Below are 21,911 nucleotides of genomic sequence, written 5' to 3'. Positions count from 1 at the left end.
CCCTTCTAAGTGCCCAGGTTCTTGAAACAGGTATTTTTCAAGTTGTTTTAGAGTTGGAATTAACTGAAAAAATATTTTTATAGCATAAGTAATGCATCATAATTGTAGAAAAGCTAGAAATCGTGTGTATGTGTGTGTATGTGTGTATATATATACATATATATATATATATATGGAATAGGTATATGGGGAAAATAATTAAATCCCTAGAGATTTCCCTTATAAAATGTCTATCTTCTAGAGTTTTTGCCATATGGTCGAATATACATGTGTATTTTTTGTTTTGCAGAAATGGATGTTGTTAGGCATACTGTTAAGTACACATTCTTTTTTCACATCATATGTCATGAAGAGGGGCATTCTGTGTGTACATACGTGCTTGTCGTGTTTCTGAAAATCTAAGTCATGGCCAACGTTTGCAAGTTTTTCTGTGCTTTGGTCGGTCTGTTTGGAACTTTTAGAATTAATTTCTGTTATGTCCCTTAAATCATTTTGCCTAGTGCTTAGAACTGGCATCTCTAAAGGTGAAATGCAGCTGAACCCCATTATTGGCAAGTTGAGAAAATATGTTCCGGTGGGGGAGGGCATTGGGCAGGGCTATGGAGGTGGTAGAATCAGGCAACACAAGGAGCTGTGATTTTCTTGCGTTATTTTAGGTTGCATTTTTGATTATCTAGCATTTTGTTGCCCTTTAAGGGATTCCCAGAGATCGTGCAAAAGGAACAGTTGAAGATGCTCCCTGGGCCCCCGGCCCCCTTTGTGCCAGCTGCACTGCGTGTGTACAGCATCTGCTTGTTCTGGTCATCTTGGTGACAGCCCGGTGGGTCGAGGGCTCAAAAACAACAGGAGCCCTGTGGAAGGACTGCAAGGCGGGTGGGAGGGGGCTGAAATCTACATGGTGATGAAAACTCAGCACATGCTGTAAACCTTTCTGTTGAATCACTATGTTTTCTGAAAGATGCTCCAGGCATGATGAGTCATGAGTGTGCAGTTAGGGAAGGAGGTCTATTTCGAGGCCCTGCCTGCCAAGCTGTGTCCACGTGGGTGCCCTTCCCTGATCGGGGCCGATGCTAGGGAACAACCCGCCATCCTAGGCTACCTGTCCTACTGGCAGCAGGAGTCTTGTCAGAGACGAGGTTGCCAGGACTCAGGTCAGGAAGTTGGTGCCGTGTGGCCCAGCAACCTTAGCAGGAGTGGAACACCTCCAGGCTGTGTCACTTGCACGGCCTGACAGACACTATGGCATCAGGTGTATAAACTGACGAGAGGCACCTCTGCCCTGGGTCCCCTTAGCCCGTCCAGCACGAGGTCCACCCTGAAGGGCAGCAAGCAGATGGCTGCCCTCGCCTGGTAGTGCGTGCTCCCTGCTGCCCACGCGGCGCTGGTAGGTGGCTTTGCCTCCAACGGGCTGTGCGATTGATTGCACGGGAACCCAGTTTCCCATGCATTGGAGCTGTGACCTTGGGCATGTGTGCTGACAGGGGCCAGCGTGAAGTGACCTCAGTCTCCTTGGGCCCAGAAACCTGAGGCGCAATTCAGAGGGAGCCCTGGCTGCACGAGATGCAGTCTTCACCAGAGCAGCAGCGCTGGAGGCCTCCACCTCTTGCTAGCATTGGCAAAAGCCATTACTCCTGTATTTTTAACAGGTCTTTCAGTGGAACCCTTAGAGCTTCATTATCTGGAAAAGACATTTTAAAATAGCGTTTCGTATGTCCACGATGCATGTGGAAACCTGAGAAGACAGACAAAATTATGCCACCCAGTATCTTAATTCCATGCCTGAGGGTTTTCTGAGAGCTGCTTGTGGGGAAACCAGAACTCCGTTTGTTGCTTGGCGTATCTACTTATTTTGCTGCTTATTTCCGATTAATGATTTATGCCTGGTGACTCTGGGAGGTCGCATGGGGTGGCCTGTGACTTAAATTTAACCTGTACAGCTACTAATTGTGACAGCGCGATAGCCCTCGAAGTAAGCCAGCAGTTGGGATCAGAGTTGGGCCTTTTTGGCAGGAAGACCACTGAGGAGGGTGTGTCCTCAGTGCAATGTACCACAAGGTTGTCCCATCACTAGCCATCCGTCCCTTGGTTAGGGTGGTGGCTGCCAAGTTTCTCCACTGGTGTGTTTCCATTTTTCTGTTTGAAATTTATAAGTAACATATAGGGAGATAATCTGAGACTTTACAAACGGTTCCTTGGGGCTTCCCTGGTGGCACAGTGGTTGAGAGTCCACCTGCCGATGCAGGGGACATGGGTTCGTGCCCGGTCCGGAAAGATCCCACATGCCGCAGAGCGGCTGGGCCCGTGAGCCATGGTCGCTGAGCCTGCGCGTCTGGAGCCTGTGCTCCGCAATGGGAGAGGCCACAACAGTGAGAGGCCTGTGTACCGCAAAAAAAAAAAAAAAAAAAAAAAGGGATAACGACAGAACCCAGCCACTCAGCAATGTGATGTTTCCATGTAAATGTGATCAGCTCCACAGGCCGCTGTCCTCTCCTCAGATGCAAACATTTGTTTCATGCACAAGTGGTGTTTTGACAGTTACATCCTTTTTTATTAAAGTGCAATATGTGTTAATCAAGTTTTTTGAATTTAATAATTAGCAAATCCATGAATTTTATCATGCTTCTTTGTAAAAAGTTTTATATGTTTAAATGAACGCTTCTGATTTGAAAGTGTGAGTCGATTTTGACATTTCTGCTTTAAGATCCAAGCATTTGAGTTTTAGTGGCTCCTAATCTGTTATGAAGCCATAGTCTCGTGGCTCTGCAAGTGTGTTTACAGACTCATCTTCTGTCAGTTTGTACCCAGTGACCTGAGTGACCGCATCACTGTCCGAATCTGCCTTCCCACTCCTGTCCCTGCCACCATTGCTGTGTCCAGAGGCCCAGCAAGGCCCAAGTGCCTGCATCATCTCTTTTCAAAAGACTGAATGAAATAGTCCTGGTGCCAAGTTTGGAGACTCTTTTTATGTGCTAGAAGGGCCTCCGGTATCCTCACTCTGTTCCTGAACTTCAGATACATTTATCATACTTCAGAGTATTTATAGCTCATTCCTAGTATGGGTTTTGATTTCCCAGAATTTTCCTATGTGATGATTAATTGGGAGGAAGATTTAATTGATGAGTAATGGAAAAGTTCTGAATTTTAAGGAACTACCATTAAATTTTTGGTTTTCTTTCTTCTTTTTAAATCTTTCTTGTTTAGATTTGTTCGGACAGTATTACCATTTTCTCAAGAATTTCAAAGAGATAAACAGCCAAATGCACAACCCCAGTATTTGCATGGATCAAAGGTAGGTTCTTTTGTGTTTGTATTACGATTTTTAAGTTCATAGCGAAGCGTATTTTGAAGTTTAATTTGAATGTCTAGTTTCAGTAATTTGAATGTATCATGCCACATATAAAATGTTATTGTTTCCTTCAGTTAGCACCCTTCTGAAAAGTAACGTAGTGCTGGGACAGCTTCTGCCCATGTGGTGGGTGTCAGCTATGAGACTGTTGGAAGATTTAAAGGTGTAAAAATATCAAGCCAGAAAAGTTTGTGGAAGAGGCTTGTGGGTGGGGGCCACATCTGTGATGGAGGGGCAGGGTGGCCTGTCCAGCTGTGACACCTTAAAGGGAGGAGCTGAGGTGGGAAGGGGCATGCGGAAAACAGCTGACATCCAGGAACCACAGGACACCCACCATCCCATGAGATGAGGCAGGTTTCCCGGCTGACATGGCTGGATGTGCAGCAGCAAGGGCATTGCTAAAGGTTAGTGTTGTCAGTACTTAAAGTACTCTTACAATTTAATAAGAAAAAGACAAGCGGGGGCTTCCCTGGTGGCGCAGTGGTTGAGAGTCCGCCTGCCGATGCAGGGGACACAGGTTTGTGCCCCAGTCCGGGAGGATCCCACATGCCGCGGAGTGGCTGGGCCCGTGAGCCATGGCCGCTGAGCCTGCGTGTCCAGAGCCTGTGCTCCTCAACGGGAGAGGCCACAACAGTGAGAGGCCCGCATACCGCAAAAAAAAAAAAAAAAAAAAAAAAAGACAAGCATTCTGTGCTAAAAAGGAGGCAGGTACATCTGCGTCTGCAAAGTAGGTGCCCATCTCGGAAAAAAAAAAGATTAGATTGTTCTTTTTAAAGCGACCAGCTGTGACTGAACTTAAACTTATGGATTTCAGCCTCTTTGAGAAATTGTTCATGTCATTTTTATTCTTAAAACCTAAACCAGTATTTTTTTGTTAGATCATTTGGACTCCTAACAGAAGTCTAACAAAAGTTTGCGTGAGAAACACTGATGCTGACTATTCATCTCATATGATACTTTTTTGAGGATCAAAGAAAGGCAGAATGCCAGAACATTGTGCTGTCAGAGTTGAGCCACCCTGTTCCTTGTGAGCATTCAGACGTGTCAGCTGCACTTCAGTGTGCTGCTCTGCGGTTAGGGTGTTCGTACCTATGAGAGTATGGAATACACAGGAATCCAACTCAAAAATCCAATCCATGCTTTTGTTAGGAGTGATGAGTGAGGGCTAGTGTCTTATGGTAATAAAATCGACTTAGATGAGTGCCCATTTGTGGCGTTACCTTTTTGGTTCCTGGTAGTATCACCATTCCGAGTGAACACTCTCTTGAGTGCATCACTGATGTTCTCTTTCCTATAAGATAAGTAAGGTTGTCCCTACTTCACAGTTGAAGATGCACAGTGTTGAGGGCATTAGAGAACCCAGGGCACATGACTAGTGAGTCTGGAGCCCTCGTCCACTGGTTTCCAGGCGAGGCCCCAGTCTCTGCATCAGGCGTGGTCAGCAGTGTTTCTTGAGTTGAGCTGTGAGGCTCCCCTCCTCTGAGTCTATGTGTTTTATAGTGTAGGATTTGTAATTTTGCCCTCTCCAGAGGTAGTTCCTCCTCACCTTCCTCTGAGTAGGTATGTTGCTCCGGTTGTGTTGTCCCTGGGATGTGCCATCTTTGGGGTGAGTGAGGTCTCCAGGAAGCCAGACACTCGTCGGCGGGGCCGGGGACTAGGTGTCATTGAGCCCCAGGCCCCAAGCAAGTGAGGGTGGCTTTGGGAGTGAATTTTCCCACTTGTAACATGAGGCCATTTAATTTCACTAATGATTTTCATGTTTTTCAAGCATTAGAACTTATTATCAAGCAAAAACCTCACCCAGAATCCCAGCATTTTTTTGGGGGGGGGCTGTGTTGGGTCTTTGTTGCTGTGTGCGGGCTTTCTCTAGTTACAGTGAGCGGGGGCTACTCTTTGTTGTGGTGCGTGGCCTTCTCATTGTGGTGGCTTCTCTTGTTGCAGAGCATGGGCTCTAGGCACGGGGGCTTCAGTTGTTGTGGCTTGCGGGCTCTAGAGTGCAGGCTCAGTAGTTGTGGTACATGGGCTTAGTTGCTTCGCAGCATGTGGGATCTTCCCGGACCAGGGATCAAACCCGTGGGCAGGCAGATTCTTAACCACTGTGCCACCAGTGAAGTCCCAGAATCCCAGCATTTAAAGCACAGTTTAGGGACACTGCTTTGGGAAAGCAAGTGTTCTCTTGCTACAAGTAATAAGCCCTTCCTTCTCTGGATTAAAAAATAATAATAAAGCACAGTTGGTGCTTTGAGGAGGGATGGCAGGGGGCAGGTTGTGTCTGAGCCCACAATGAAGATATGGTCTTTCCAAGTCTGATAGGGTTGTAGGGATGAATGTGAGACAGGCATTTGGCAGTGTTTCCACCTTGGTGAATCTTGCATTTGATCATTGGTTTGGACTCAGACTTTCTGTGTTGATGGTCCCAGGACCACCTGCACATTTGGTGATTCTCCAGAAGGATTCATTCACAGCTGCAGTTTATTACAGCTAAAGGACACAAAGCAGGATCAGCAAGGGGGAAAGATGCATCTGGTGGTTATGGAAGCAGGTGCGGGCTTCCAGTGGTCCCTCATGGGGGTCGCATGGGATGTACAGGGTGATCCTGCCCAGGAAAGAGAAGCTCACAGGAACACCCGGGTCCAGGGCTAGGGGCATAGACACAGCCACCTGTATGACTGGCCCAAGTTACTGCAACCTCAGAACCCCCAGAAGGAAAGGAGGGGCTTGCCATAAATCACTATTTGTACAAACAACCTAGACAAGCTCGTACAGCATGGTTAAGTGTCCCAAGTGTAGAAAACAACTGTATCAATCGGCAACATAGGCAACATTTCAAGGGCTGAGTTCCCAGGAGTTGCAAGCAGGCCTCCTGAGGATATTCATTCAGAGCTGAGCAACTAGACTTCTGCCAGTTCTTCAGAATCCTTGCTGTCCTGATGTGGTTCTCTGTGTACATAGAGGAAATATTTAGGACAATTATAAAAAGGGAAGGGGGAAGGTTATAGGGACCTAAAAGCAGGTGAGAGTGGTACATTTCACTCAAAGTAGTAACATGTTGATAACAGTAGGTTGTGATAACTTACATAACGTATAATGTAAGACCGGGAACATCACTGAAAGGCCTGTGCAAAGAGATACTTTCAAAAATACCACAGTTAAATCACAACAGAATTCTAAAAAATGTTTAAATGACCCACAGGAAGACAGGAAGAATGAAACAGAGACTAACTTAAAAACCATGATTACATTACATGTAAATGTATTAAATGTAAGTGGTCTAAAGACAGTTAAAAAGGCAGAGGGATTGACAGAGTGGATTAAAAAATATGACTGTATAAGAAACTCACTTCAAGTCGATGATGTATGTAGGTTAAATGTAAAAGGATGGAAAAAGATGTATCACACAAACAATCAGAAGAAAGCAGAGTGACTGAGTATAGGATAAAGCAGATTTCAGAGCAAAGAATATTACCAGGGACAAAGAGGGAGGGACATTACATGATGATAAAAAAGTCAAGCCACCAAGAAAATATAGCAATCCTAAATGTTTATGCACCCAACAACAGAGTTTCAAAATACTTGAAGCAAAAACTGACATAAGTGAAAGGAGAAATGAACAACTCCACAGTTGTAGTTGGGGAAGTCAACATTCCTTTCACTTGGTAATCGAAAGAATAAGTACACAGAAAATCAGCAACAAAAAAGAATGAACGCCATCAACCAATAGGATGTTATTGATGTGTGTAGAACACTTCATCCAACAACAGCAGAACATACATTCTTTTCAAGTACCCATGGAGCATTCTCCAAGATAGATCATACCCTGGGCCATAAAACAACATCAACAAAATTCAGAGAACTGATATATTATAGAGTGTGTTATCTGACCACAGTGATCTCAAGCTAGAAATCAGTAACAAAGAGATGACAAGAAAATCAGAAATTAACACATTTCAAATGATCCTTAGGGCAAGGGGAAGTCTCAAGGGAAAGTTTTTAAAAAGACATTGACCTAAATGAAATGCAAATATATCAAAATTTACGGGGTGCAGCTAAAGAAGTGCTGAGAGGGAAACACGTAGCACTGAATGCTTACATTGGGAGTCTCCCTGATAGGTGTGCAGACGTCTGTGTCCTTAGACAAGCTTGGAGGTCCCGTCTGACAAGAAACCACCCTGACTACCTTTCTCGCCTGCCCCCCCTGCAGGGGCTGCTGTCCCCCACTCCCTGCATACCCCACTGCCTCATCAGAGTCTATCCTTGGTGTCTCCCTCAGGAGACTGGGAGCAGTAACATGGGGGCAGCAGTGAGGCCCTGAGATACATTCATTTCTCATTCCAGAACCTCAGAATGTCTTCTGTAGGACTGGCAGTTTAATAAATGTTGAAGAACCAAATGGTTTTGTATTCTTCTTTCTGTTTTAGCAAGCTTGGTTTTTATGTCTTTAAGTTGGAAACATAGATTATACCAATAAAGGGCAGTCCAACAGGTTCTCTGGATGCCTCCACCTGACGGCACTGTGTGCTAATGCACTTTACGTATGGATTCTTCATCTTCACCTGTGCGTGGGGCTACGTTGAAAACCCTGGCAACTTCCATCAAGCGCTGGCCTTCTCTGTCCCCAGGCTTTGAACCTGGCCTACTCAAGCATCTACGGCAGCTACCGGAACTTTGTGGGGCCTCCACACTTCCAGGTCATCTGCCGGCTGCTTGGCTACCAGGGCATTGCAGTGGTCATGGAAGAGCTGCTGAAGGTGGTCAAGAGCCTGGTATGTTTCCCTCGGTGGGCTTCCTTCCCGGGGTGGGGGGGTGGTGGTGGTGGGAAGGATTCTGCACACAATTCCTGTGTGGGGAGGGGCTTTCCATTCCATCTCTCACCTCAGTCTCCACGCGTGAGATTTCCCCTCCAGCCAAAGTCCCGGGTCGTTACCGTGCATTTGACTAACAGACTTCTTTTCAGAAGTGCCCGTCACACCCACAGCCTGCGTGGTGGTGTGGCTGGTGGCTGACACAGCCCATCTCTCACAGCTGCAAGGCACAATCCTACAGTACGTGAAGACGCTGATGGAGGTGATGCCCAAGGTCTGCCGGCTGCCGCGGCACGAGTACGGCTCCCCTGGTGAGCACAGCGTCTCCCTGGGGTGCACAGGGAGGGACAGTGTCAGCCATAGGCCCCAGTAAGGGAAATCAAGTCGGAAATTACTGATAAGGATCAGATCTGCCTTCCCCGGGTGGGAGGAGGTGGGGAGCCCAACCAGAGCCTGATTGTTTCCAGCAGAAAAAACCAGCCAGCCTTTCAACCAGGAGCACGTGTGCAGGAGGGTGTATAGGAGTTGCCGTTTGGGGTGGGAATGCTGGGTGGGGAGTGAGGGCTGTGAACCCTGTGCACCTTGGCTCTCCTACAACACCAGGATCTTGAAGATCGCTGACCAGGGAGGGGCAGGGAGCTCCACTGCCAGGTCCAACTGCCCAGAGGCCTCAGAGGCAGCCCCATGCAGGGGTGCTGCTTCCCCTGACAGCGCAGCCCGTGTGTCTTTCTGCCTGGAAGCCTCCCTCTAATTGAGAGCCTGTCTCATTGGCTAGCTGGCTGTAGGGCCCTCGGGCAGATGTGCCCTTTGGGGTGCCAGACAGACCTGCATGGCCTGACCAGAGCGGATTTGCGGCTCTCCATGTGAACAGCCTTCGTGACCTCAGAAAGCATCGTTCGTGATAAAATTGGACTACAGGAACCCTTATCTCTTAACAAAACTGCCTTTTGTCTCATATTCGTTACTACTTGCTTTTTTTTTTTTGCGGTACGAGGGCCTCTCACTGTTTTGGCCTCTCCCGTTGCGGAGCACAGGCTCCGCGGCTATGGCTCACGGGCCCAGCTGCTCCACGGCATGTGGGATCTTCCCAGACCGGGGCATGAACCCGCGTCCCCTGCATCGGCAGGCGGACTCTCAACCACTGCGCCACCAGGGAAGCCCCGTTACTACTTTCTTAAAAGCTGGACAACTATCTTATTAAGTGACTTAGGCCCACACGTGGGTCACCCATGAGAGACTGTTCTCATGGGTAGTCGGCTGGTGTGGCTGAGCCCCCAGATGTCGCTGGCACTGCCCAGGGCTATTGGTGTTTAAGGAGACAGTGAGATGACCCATTTGGCCCCTGGGAAGGGACATAACCGTTGGTCTGGCCTGGCTTCGGAGGATCTCAGAAAACAGATGAGTAACATTGGGATAATAAAACTGTTGCTCAGATCCTGACTAGAGGTGGATATTTTAAAGGTGGATATTTTAAATGTCAAATACAAGCCATTTAGGCCAAATCCAAAGCTGGTCTGGGGCAGAGCTGTGGACTTCAGGGCTGCTCTCTGAACGTCCTCGCCCAGCTGGCCTGGCACCACCATGTGGATAGTGCCATGCTGCTGGGAGCACCCCTGCTCTCTCGTGCCCGTTTTGGGGCGGACCGCAGAGAGGAAAGGATGGCCTCTCAGGCAGGCAAGGCTGTGGGGTCCGTGCCGAACGGCATTCAGGGCCTGACCTCTCGGAATGAGGGGTTTGAAGTCATTTACGTTTCTGAGTTTGTTCTCCTAAGGGTTGTTGTGGCTGTTCTAGGTCTTCTGCGAGACTATAAATTCTGGAGTCAGCTTGGGGATTTTTGACTGTATCAGCATTGAATGGATAGATTGAGTTCTTTCCAGACTATGCCTTGTGCCTTTTCCTGCCTTATTACAACATCCAGGGCCTCCAGGACAGTGGTGAAATGTGTGTCTTGCTCTGGAGCTCTGGGAGAAGGTGTGGAGATTCACCACTGAGTGTGACACTAGCTAGCTACAGGGTTTTTGTAGATGTCCTTTATCAGGCTAAGTACATTCCCTTCTGTGCCTGTGAAGGGATGCTGAATTTTACCAAATACCTTTTCTACCTCTGCTGGAGATGACAGTGTGGTCTTTCTCATTTATTGCGACGTGATGCCTCCTCTGAAGATACAGGCAGACCTTGGAGATATTGCAGGTTTGGTTCCAGATAACCGCAATCAAGTGAATATTGCCATAGAGCAAGCCACATGAATTTTTTTAATTTCCTGGTGCATATAAAGTTATGTTTACGCTGTACTGTAGTCTATTTAAGTGTGCAATGACACCATGCCTTATGAAACATACATATCTTAATTAAAAACACTTCATTGCTAAAAAATGCTAACCATCGTCTGAGCCTTTAGCAAGTTGTGATCTTTTTGCAATAGTAACATCAAAGATCACTGATCCCAGATCACTGTAACAGCTGCAGTAATAATGAAAAAGTTCAAATATTTCAAGAATTACCAAAATGTGACACAGAGACATGAAGTGAGGAGACGCTGTTGGGAAAACGGCACCTATAGACTTGCTTGATGCAGGGCTGCCACAGATCTCCAATTTGTAAAAAACAGTATCTGCGAAGCACAGTAAAACAAGCCATGCCTGGACAGGGTTGACAGAGAAAGAGGCATTGGAGCTGAGGCCCAGCACTCAGGTGGTGGACAAACCACCAGTGCAGGGAAGGTGCTGGGGTCAGGAGACGTGCGGCCGTGTCCCTGTGGGCACGATGGCAGTGGGAGAATGCTCAGTGCTTCCGGCTGTGAACCCCAGGCTGCTCCCTGTGGGGCTCCCTCCCCTCCAGCCACCCCCAGCCCCACACTCATTCTGTGCCACCACAGGCATCCTGGAGTTCTTCCACCACCAGTTAAAGGACATTGTTGAGTATGCAGAGCTGAAGACGGTGTGCTTCCAGAACCTACGGGAGGTAGGCAACGCCATCCTCTTCTGCCTGCTCATAGAGCAGAGCCTGGTGAGTGCCCCGCCCCGCCCTGCGTCCCGCCAAGCCCCCTCCCCACGGGTGATAGATCAGGCCGAGCTTTAGACGCTTGATTCAGTGGGGTTATTTAGTGGCGGAAGGGGAGCAAGTATCGTAAAGCACCCATCTTTTCTCATGACTGTTTAGACTTTAATTTGAATTTGTTCCCTACAACTGGAAAACAGAAATGCAATGCAGTTCATCATTTAAGAATGTTTTGTTATATAGTATTTGTTGCATCTAAATTAACATATGTGATATACGCATAAGGTAAAAGCACTGCTGCCTAGGGGAACTGTGTATGATGGAAAGTTCCACAGCTGAGGCTGTGGAGCCCTCAAAGTGTGGCTCCGTGTGAAGAACTGATTTTTAAATTTTGCTGAAATTTTTTTTACATTTAAATAGTTGCATGTGCCCCATGCCTACTGCAGTGGACAGCATAATAAAGCAAACACCAGGAGCCCACCACCACTAGGAAAGCACACATGGGACACCCACTTTCTCCACTGATTGCCTCCTGGTGGTGTCATTTAGCCTCTCCCTCTGTCCCCTGTAGACCATGTCACCTGACAGTTCTGCACTGAGAGCCTTCGTGAGTGTAGCACGGACTCTTGGTGGCCTCACTCTGCCTTTCCCTCAGGACTAGAGAGCCGGCTGTCTTCCCTGGTGCTGGCCTCTTCCCGTCCTGTTAAATGCTCCGTTTGTATCTTTTGTCCATTTTACTACAATTTGTGTATCTTCTGTATGTTACACTTAAATGCAAATACCTCCCCCTGTTTTTGGCTTGTCTTTCCACTCTAACAGTGGTGATGTTTGGTAAACTGATACTCTTGAGTGTAGTCTCTCTGTTTTGTTTTGTTTTTCCTAATGGTTAGCACTTTTTGTATCTCTTCAAAGAAGTCCTTTCCTACCTAGGGGTCATAAAAATGTTCTTTCATATTTTCTTCTAAAGGTTTTGGGTGTTGCTTCTCTTTAGTTTATAATCCTTCTGGAGTTGGTTTTTGTGTGTAGTGAGATGTGGATGAGGTTCTTTTTTCCTCTGTGGGGTAACCAGTTGTCCCTCCTCCAGTGGCCGAAGGAAGAATCCTTTCTTTGCTGGTCAGCAGTGTCACTCTGTCATCCTTCAGCTTTTTGTGGATGTGCTGGTCTGTTTCTTGGCTTTCTTCCTCATTCCACCGGTCTGTGTGTCTGTCTGTGGCTTCTAAAACATCTTACTCATGGTAGCTGTAACTTAAGTCTTGACACCTGACAGGACAGGCTCCTAACCTTTTTCTTCTTCAAGCACATGCTCCCTCTTTGTGGATCTTTGCTCTGCTCTGAAAGTATTAGAATCGGCTTGCCAAATGCATTGAAAAAGCATATTGGCATTTGGATGGGAATTGTTTTACATTTCTGGCTCCGTCTGGGGAGCTCCTCTGTTACTTCTTAAAGCAGCCTCTTGTCTCCGGGGCCCTGGCAGCTTGGCAGAGGCAAGGTCGTGTTTTGCAGTGACTGGGGCTGGGGTGCCCGTACACTGTGCAGGGCGTGGCAGTCAGACTGCCAGGCCTGTAGGGGCTGAGCCACTGGACTGGCCCTCTTACACCCAGGTACACAAAAAAGAAAATATGTTGGCTCTCATGTCAGGGAGCCCAAGGTTGGGTACAGGGTACAGCCTCCGGTCAGGACCCGCATCTTCTGGCTTCCCCTCTGCTACTCTGCTCCCTGGAGACCCTTTCCATGTGGTGCCAGAGATGGGCAACTCCCAGCCCCTCACTGTCCCACTAGCTGTGACTCAGCCCAGCACACCTCCCCTGCAGCAGGAATCGTGGTGCAGGGCCGGCGGGCGGCTCCCTGAAGAGCTGGTGTCCAGGGCAGCCTCACTCTAGGAACAGCTGAGAGAGAACTGAATCTTTTATCTTTCACATGTATTTCCATGTGAATTTTTAACAAACAGATAAGTTAGGGAAAATTCCTTTAAATAGTAATCACTCATCATGAATTTTAAAGATTTAATATAGGAAAATTCCCTTCATGAGTGACTTGTCCTGAAACACACACATAAAGGGAACACTGGGACATTTGTTGGCTTCTGGAAGGAGTGTGATCCTGTGTTAGAAACTTAGGGAAAGAGAAATCTGGAACTGATGTGATCCTTCCCTGCCCAGACCCTTCAGTAATTCCTATTGTCTATACCTGGACACCAGTGCAGCCCTTCTGAGGCGTCCAGCACTCTCAAAGCACCACACCCCCGCCCTTCCCAGGCGTCCAGCACTCTGGATTGCCCCCTGCAGTTCTGGAGGACCAACCTCAGCAGTGGCTGGACCTTCCAGGTCTCAGGAGCCAGGTGAGTGCTGGGCCTCGGCACCCAGGTGACACAGATCCCCAGTGTCTCTTCCCTTCTGAGACCAGGGCCTGGGTCTCAAGTTTACACCCTGTACTGGGCTCCCTTGAGTGACAATCACAGTGCTGGGCATCTAGGAAGGACATTAAGTCAGTTGATCTTAAAGCAAACTTTGGCTTATGAGTGGACGGATGTTTCTGAAACAATAGATAAAAAGGTCATCTACAACTCAGTTGAGTGCCATTTTCTTTTCACTGCAGATTCCATGGCCCATGAGTGGCCCCTGGACACGGTGGCTCTGCCTGCAGGAATCTCTGTCCCCACCCCCTCCTGCCCTCTGTGCACCGTCACCCTTTGCTTCCTCCTTCCCCCCTCACCTGTCAGAGCACCTTATGGCAGTGGCAAGAAGCCGCACACCTTGTGTTGGGCAAATCTGCTCCCAGGCCCTGCCCCAGACTGGAATTTTGTGATCTTGTGTTTGTCCTTTTGGAAATAAGGGGTGGTGTTTTCCAGTACCAGGGTGGGACTCTGTAAGGTGAAAGATGCATTTTCTCACTCCATCTCATCAAACCCAGATTCCAGACACTGATCTCTCCTTGGTGGTTGTTTTGGTGTCTCCAAGGAAAGTGGTAATGACCTGTGTTTGGCATTTGTGTGGACTCCCATTAATATAAATGGAGATGTTAAGTGTAGATGTGTTCTTGAAATTGTCACATTAGAAAAGTGGGGTAACCGTCACCCAGCTGCAGGGGGCACTGAGCCTGTGGTGAGGCCCCCAGGGTATTGGTGGCCCCAGCTGGCACCAAGATTTGGTTCAGTAACCAACAATGTTGATCCTACTCTGAACCTCTGCATTGGATAGATATGTCTACCTTTCTGAAGAAGCGTTTTTTGTTTTGTTCTTTAAATTCTGCTCTTTAAGCCCAACCTGAAATTTTTGGTGATATAGTTCTTCTTAGCTTATATGTGTATGTGTGTGTTTACTGAACTTTTTGTTTCAGAATAGTTTTAGCTTGCTTGTTTTTTGGGGTTTTTAAAAATAAATTTACTTATTTATTTTTGGCTGCATTGGGTCTCCATTGCTGCGCGTGGGCTTTATCTAGTTGCAGGGAGCGGGGGCTACTCTTCATTGCGGTGCACGGGCTCTAGAGCACAGGCTCAGTAGTTGTGGCTTGTGGGCTCTAGAGCGCAGGCTCAGTAGTTGTGGCGCACAGACTTGATTGCTCCGCAGCATGGGGGATCTTCCTGGACCAGGGCTCGAACCTGTGTCCCCTGCATTGGCAGGCAGATTCTCAACCACTGTGCCACCAGGGAAGCCCTGCTTGTTTGTTTTTAATACTGGATTTTATAGCCATTCTGCCTCTTTCTCTGGCTTGGTTTGGGTGCAGAAATTTGAGTTCATTGTCAGTGACACCTGGAAGCTGTACTGATAGCCAAGTGGTCCCTCTAAAAGTGGTGTTGCCAGCAGGCAGCTGCTTTTACCACCTATAGAGCCCTCCATCTGTGTGGCTCTGCCCCAGCCGTTCCACCCAGCAGCCCTCTTCCCTCATCAAAGTTTCCCATCCCCCATCCATTGACCCAGCCACTTTCTTGCAGTTAGTCACCTTACACGTGCCGTCCAACCCTCCCTCTCTTGGTGCAGATGGGCTGATCGCCCGTCTCCACTTGGCTTTTTTCACTTGACAGTAAATATATTTTGGAGATCACTCCACATCAGTAAGTGGTGACGTTCCTCAGCCTCTCTTAGCTGCATGGCACTCCACGGACATTGCCCCCATGCTGTGTTTGCATGCTGTGCCGTCGCCGTCTGACGCCTTCCTTCTTTAAGTGTGTTCTCTTTCGGCCACCACGCCTTCTCCTAGTGCAGGGGGCCTGGGGACCAGGTCCTGTGTGCTCTGGCCTAGAGGGGCTCCCATCACGTGTGTGCTGCGTGAAGAACTCGTATTGTTGCTGGACTTGGGCACAGGAGACGGGGTGGAGGTCAGCCTCCCTCTGGAGGGTTCTGGAGGAGCAGGGGTGGCTGATTGGCTGCTGCACCGGGCTTACGTTAGGTGACGATGGGACCCTCACTTGATGGGTACAGAAAGCCTTCTCTTTCTCCTCTTGGTCTTAGCCTTGCTTTCATCTTTGGGGAGATCCTCAGAAGGGAAACTCTCATCAGTTAGTATGTTTTGACTCTCTGATAACCATTTCTTTAACAATTTGTTTTATTAAGGTTTCAGGATGGGTGGAGCATAGGAGGCATGAGAGCCCGTTCTCGTCTTCCGCCTTTTTGCCCTGCGGTGAACGCACCACGGTCTAAGGAGCTTTCCCTTGTTTACGGGCCCTCGGACTCGGGAAGGGCGCCCTGTTCTTGCCCATCTTTGGGTTCACGCTGGGCTTTTAGGAGTTCTGCAACCCCTGTGACATTGGAAGTAAACTTTCTCCCTGCATTGCATTGTTCTGGAGGTCTTGTGTAGCGTGGCGTTTTTTGGTGTTTTTTTTGCGGTACTCTCATTGTCGTGGCCTCTCCCGTTGTGGAGCACAGGCTCTGGACGCGCAGGCTCAGCGGCCATGGCTCACGGGCCTAGCCACTCTGTGGCATGTGGGATCTTCCCGGACCAGGGCACGAACCCGTGTCCCCTGCATCGGCAGGCGGACTCTCAACCACTGCGCCACCAGGGAAGCGCAGCGTGGGGTTTCATTGCCTCTTTAAAGGAGTTGGTGATCCAACAACAGGTTCAGAGCGACTGCTCAGAACCTTGTTTTCGGCTCTGTGGGGAATCGCTGACGCTGCCCCTTCCTTCTGCCTTCTGCGCTGTTTACACAGGAAGCACCTCCTTCCTATCTCTGCACGGAGGGCTGCAAAACTGTAAATACGAAGGCCACGTTCAGTGCTGGGTTTACTCATGTCTCTGTTTAAATTAGTCAAAAGTAAGTAAAAATGAAAATTCAGTTCCTTAGCCACATTCCAAGTACTTAATTGCCACATGTGGCTGGTAACTACCTTAACAGCACAGCTAGGGGACATTTCCATCATCCCAGACTCCTGTTGGGCAGTGCTGTTTGCAGTGTTTAATTTACACTAAATGCCAAAGATGTGCCTTGTTTTCAGTGCCTGATTTGTTTGTCCATTTTTGCTGTGAGATAAGCTTCGTAACACAGCCTTCTTTTTCTTTGTTCTAGTCTTTAGAAGAAGTATGTGACCTGCTGCACGCAGCCCCTTTCCAGAACATCTTACCAAGAGTCCACGTGAAAGGTGAGCCAGCCCTCTGACCAGGGCAGGGATGCATGTCTGTGTGGCCAGAGAGTTCTCTTTAGTTACAGGCCAGCTTTGTTTGAGTTTCGTGCCTGTTCAGTCATAACCTGGGGTAATTGGTAACATAATGTAGTTAAATGAGTATCAAATAACGGAAGTATTTAGGGCTGAAATGCTGTGTCTTGGATGTGCTTCAGAATAGCACGGAAGCAGAGGTGTTGGGTATCTATGAAAGAAGAGTGCCATCTCATAGATTGTTGCAGCAGATGGGCACAGAGGGTTCACTGTACTGGGCTGTTTTTGATTATATTTGGATTTTTCAGTAAGTTTTTAAAAGTGAATATTGAACAGAAAATCAATTCTCTGAGTTAAAATAGCAAATGAGCCAGTTCCATAAAAGAATTTTCAAAGAGAACCTACCTGTATAACGTTAAACATTTTTCATTTGGTTGGGTTTTGTTTGTTTTGACAAAATTAAACTTGTGCAGTTGTTATTCATACAAAGGAATAGAGTATAAAATATTTTTTTCCACTGCAGAGGGAGAGAGACTTGATGCCAAAATGAAAAGACTAGAATCAAAGTATGCCCCACTGCATCTTGTCCCTCTAATCGAAAGACTGGGAACCCCTCAGGTAATGCATGTTGGGGCTGCTGTCACTGCCGTGAGCTGGGCCCACACATTAGGCCACTAGAGGGTTTGGGGCTTGAGAGCACGGGCTCTGGGTGAGACCCAGCCCTGAAGCGTCGTGAGGGGGGACGAGCCCGCTCAGCTGCTCAGGCCCCAGTGTCTCAAGTGGGGCTCGTAACAGGACCTTGTCACAGGGTGGCCGGGAAGTCTGAACGAGCTAACACGTGGACGGGACTTAGAACATCACCTGGCACGTGAGACAGACACAGAAAACGTCGCTGTTTTTGTTGTCCGTCCCTTCACGAAGAAGGCCTTCTCATAGGTTTTTAAGAAGAGAAAGCAGGGAGGAGTTCCATGAACTTAGACCAGCTACATCAGAGTCTCTCAACCTCAGCACTGTCGCCATTTTGGACGAGATAATTCTGTGTTGTGGGGACTGTCCTATGAATTGTAGGACATTTAGCAGGATCCCTGGCCTCTACCTACTAGATGCCACTAGACCCACCCCAAGCTGTGTCAACCAAAAATGTCTCCACACATTGCCAGATGTCCTCTGGAGACAAATCACTCCCCGTTAAGAACAGCTGTACTCGAACGTTCTCAACTCTGAAATACGTTTAGTGTGGTAAGACATACGGGTAATAGCTGACGTATTTATTTTGTTGGTACTTATTTCTAAAAACCCTCTTCTGCAAGCTGGGATAGTTTCCAGTGAGTCAAAAACAAAACTGGAGTACTTTAGTTTCAGCACTCTAGCCTCCTGCCATGCCCGTGACATTTTGTCCTTCCTACAGCAAATTGCAATAGCAAGAGAGGGGGACTTGCTGACGAAGGAGCGCCTCTGCTGTGGCCTGTCCATGTTTGAAGTCATCCTGACTCGGATCCGGACCTTTCTGGACGACCCCATCTGGCGTGGGCCCCTGCCCAGCAATGGGGTCATGCACGTGGATGACTGTGTCGAGTTTCACAGACTGTGGAGCGCCATGCAGTTTGTCTACTGCATTCCTGTGGGAACACACGAGTTTACAGTCGAGTAAGCACATGTGCTCGGGGCGAGGTGGGGGAGAGAACCTGGCGCCGGGCTAACACAGGGGACCACCTTCCTCTGGAAACGGACCCCCAAATTGCTGAGCTGCTATAAAGCTGATCAAGTGGGGGCTCTTGCCTGAGGCCCAGCAAGTGCCTCAGGGCTGGGCTTCTGGAGTTCTCTGAACTCATGGAAACTTGTGCAGGTCAGGTGTACATTTTGCTAGATAGGAGGGCTGCAACTTCATGAACTCATTCTTCATGGAGGAGCCACAGTTTGCCAGAGGAAGCCCAAAGAGGTGTTTACCAGGGGCACACCTCTGCTCAGCATTCCAGGCGGGGCACACAGGTGGTTTGGTTGCTGGAACCTGATCACTCATCCTACCTACTGCTTCTTGTCCCCAGGCAGTGTTTTGGCGACGGGCTCCACTGGGCTGGCTGTATGATCATTGTGCTTCTTGGGCAGCAGCGGCGCTTTGCTGTACTGGATTTTTGCTACCATCTACTCAAAGTCCAAAAACATGATGGCAAGGATGAAATTATCAAAAACGTGGTATGTGGAAGTTTCACAAAAAAAGATACTTTCTAGTTATTGTAAGTCGTTTTTCTGGGAATGTTTCTCATGCCAGGACAACTGAAGCATTCTTTTCACTCCCCAAATGAATCTAATAGAATTAGTAAGTAAAAGAGTCTGGTACTGAAATACTAATGGTTTCATTTTCCTTCTGTTTTCAAGGTATGTAGACCTACTTCAAATTATAGAGCCTTGTAAGATCTGCAGTTTCAGATTATTGGCATACCCTTCAAGTCTTCTGGCTCCCTTCACTGTAGTTAAAGTGTGTTTGGGGCTTTTTTAAAGGTCTTTTTGTGTTTTATGGATTCTTTGTAATTGAATTCCAGAAAATACTCTGCCATTATCTTTTCAAATATTTTTAAGTTTTTCTTCCATTTTGGGACTTCAGTTAGATATGTGTCAGACGGACTTATCTGGTCTCCACTTAATATCTCAGTTTTCAAGGTCAGAAGTCGGGTACAGCACAATTCAGCTGGGTCCTCCATTTACAGTTTCACAAGTTTCACAAGTTTCAGTGTGTCTGTAGGGCTGTGCTCCCTTCTGGAGCCTCTGGTCATGGATCTGCTTCCAGACTCATTCAGGTGGTTGGCTCAATTCAGTTCCTTACAGTTGGAGAACTGAGGTGTCCATTTCCTATTCCTTGGCTTTCTGGGCTGTACCCAGAGTACTGTCTTCATTTAACTAACTCACTTCAGCTCAGTCTGACCTGCTGTGCTTTTACTTTCGAAAGTCATTAGTTTATATTTAAAATGTTGATTTGCTTCTTCTTCAAATCTTGGTAGTAATTGATAATTTTATCTTCTTCATGGAATTTTTTTCCAATTTTTATTTCTTTACACATTTCATGTATCTTATATTCTTTTTTAGTTCTAGTATCTGAGGCCTCGAGGGATATCTAAAACTCTGAAATGTTCCACTGTGTTGGACTTTTTTTTCTTTTTGTCTGCATCAGGTCTTAGTTGCGGCACGCGGGATCTCACTGCGGCACACAGGCTCTTCGTTGCAGCACGCAGGTTTCTATTTGTGGCACACGGGTTTTCTCTCTCTAGTTGTGGCGCGCAGGGTCCAGAGCACGTGGGCTCTGTAATTTGAGGCATGCAGACTCTCTAGTTGAGGTGCGCGGGCTCTGTAGTAGTTGTGGCGTGCAGGCTTAGTTGTCCTGCTGCATGTGGGATCTTAGTTCCCTGACCAGGGATCAAACCAGCGTCCCCTGCATTGGAAGGCAGATTCTTTACCACTGGACCACCAGGGAAGTCCCTGTGTGTTGGATTTTATTTATTTGGCAGCTCTTGTTTGATAGGGTTTTTCCCTAGGATTTTCATTTACTGTTCATCTCCCAGAATTATTACCAACTTGGGACCACTTTAGCCTAATGAGAGGTCCAGGCTTCATGGAGAGTCTCCAGGTGTAGTCCACCTTGCTTACAGCCCAGGCTGTCTCCTCATCCCACTGCTGCTGGTGGCATCTATCCCTGAGGAAGTCCTGGCTTTTGCTTTACTTCCTGCATAGACAGAACCAGCAGTGCTTGTGTTTTTTTTAATCCGGTTCTATTATAGCATGAAGGTCTGTCAAAGCATCCTGTCCACAATAACTGGAAATATTTAAAACTTGTGTTATTACTAGTTTACTGGTCTTTCCCCATTGTCCATATTATCTTCATCTTTACATTCCTGGCTTTTAGGAGGTGTCCTATAGGTTCTTAATACCTGTTTGTTGAATAAATAGGTCTTTAAGTTTCACAAATGAATCTACAGTTAGTAGCATGAAACCAACAGAGAAATGTTGCAAAATATATTCATCTGTCCAATAGTTACATTAATGAGATGGTATGTGTCAGTAGTTTGCTATAATTTTTCTGAGAAAATATGAAAATCCTGACATTTTGACACATGAAGAATAAATGTGTAACTGTTATTAGTAAAACATCCTAATTTTAACTGTTGTATGTAGCCTTTGAAGAAGATGGTGGAGAGAATTCGCAAGTTCCAGATTCTGAATGATGAGATTATCACTATCTTGGACAAGTACTTGAAGTCGGGCGATGGAGAGAGCACGCCTGTGGAACACGTTCGCTGCTTTCAGCCACCTATCCACCAGTCTCTGGCCAGCAGCTGAGGGCATGTGTATCACCTGTTTTTGAAGAGTCCCAGTACTGACTGCATTTAAGAACTATAAGGGCATGTTTTTCTTTCCATAAACTAGTTAGATTTTTAGGAACTATTTTTCAGTATCTCTGTGCCTGTTAAAGGGGGTGTTTTCAATCTAAAAGCTTAATTTTATAAAGTTGACTTATTTTTCTACACTAAAATTGTATATACTTTTGGTAATTGGGAAGTCAGAGGATTTGGCTGCTGAGGGTTGCCATCATGTCCTTACAAAATTATTTTCCATTTTTCTGTGGAATGTTCCAACAGCTATGTTATGAAGTGCTGCTGAGTTCATCCATTTATCCTTTAGCAAAGGATCCGTAACATTTAGGGAAAGACTTGTGAACTTAAGCAAGAACCTTAATTACCAGCTAATTGTGATAAAACCCATTACCAATTAGAATTAAACTTAATGATTATTTAGCTTTTGTTTAGGAATTTTTCCAGTTTTTTTTATGAAAACCTTTTCTAAGTCATTTGTTTCTTTCCCCTTTTTGGGTCAGTGTTTCAGAAAATAGTGAGCTTGATTTCTCTGCTTCTGCTAAATCCAGTTGTGACAAAATCTAATTTGTCAGGTATGATTTAAAGGTTACAGAAATAAAACTAATGAAACCTGTTTGTGTTCATTTACTGTGACCCTCCCTATGAGCCCTGGCTTGGGCAAGGTACCTCTCTCTCCTCACTCAAGTGCACAAACCAGGCCAGGAGTCTAGGTTACCTGCAGCCTTGGGAGAAGGGACAAGATCATGATTGATAGTAAAGCTTCCATATGGCTTTAAAAACGTTAATACCAAAAAGTCCAGGTGCATCATCCATG

The 21,911-nt window shown here is 47.0% G+C and overlaps 1 protein-coding gene across 3 annotated transcripts in view; it reads left to right on the top strand.

The window, feature by feature from the left end:
- CYFIP1 (cytoplasmic FMR1 interacting protein 1) overlaps positions 1-21,710 on the top strand; it is a 67,896-nt gene extending 46,186 nt beyond the window's left edge. For all 3 annotated transcript variants that reach the window (XM_089916961.1, XM_089916962.1, XM_089916963.1), the window contains 9 exons: positions 3,202-3,289; positions 7,966-8,109; positions 8,369-8,459; positions 11,024-11,154; positions 16,646-16,718; positions 17,257-17,351; positions 18,142-18,380; positions 18,779-18,926; positions 20,898-21,710. In XM_089916961.1, the coding sequence (XP_089773087.1) occupies positions 3,202-3,289; positions 7,966-8,109; positions 8,369-8,459; positions 11,024-11,154; positions 16,646-16,718; positions 17,257-17,351; positions 18,142-18,380; positions 18,779-18,926; positions 20,898-21,062 (1,174 nt within the window). In that variant the 3' untranslated portion in view covers positions 21,063-21,710. The remainder of the gene's footprint in view (positions 1-3,201; positions 3,290-7,965; positions 8,110-8,368; positions 8,460-11,023; positions 11,155-16,645; positions 16,719-17,256; positions 17,352-18,141; positions 18,381-18,778; positions 18,927-20,897) is intronic.
- The last annotated feature ends 201 nt before the right edge of the window (positions 21,711-21,911 follow it).

The sequence above is a fragment of the Delphinapterus leucas genome, chromosome 8 (assembly GCF_059928025.1).
Source record: "Delphinapterus leucas isolate spDelLeu-1000000601 "Yukka" chromosome 8, BTC_Dleu_Yukka2, whole genome shotgun sequence".
Lineage (NCBI taxonomy): Eukaryota > Metazoa > Chordata > Mammalia > Artiodactyla > Monodontidae > Delphinapterus > Delphinapterus leucas.
The sequence above is the reverse complement of the archived record's forward strand: the minus strand, read 5'-3'. Positions and strand labels throughout refer to the sequence as shown.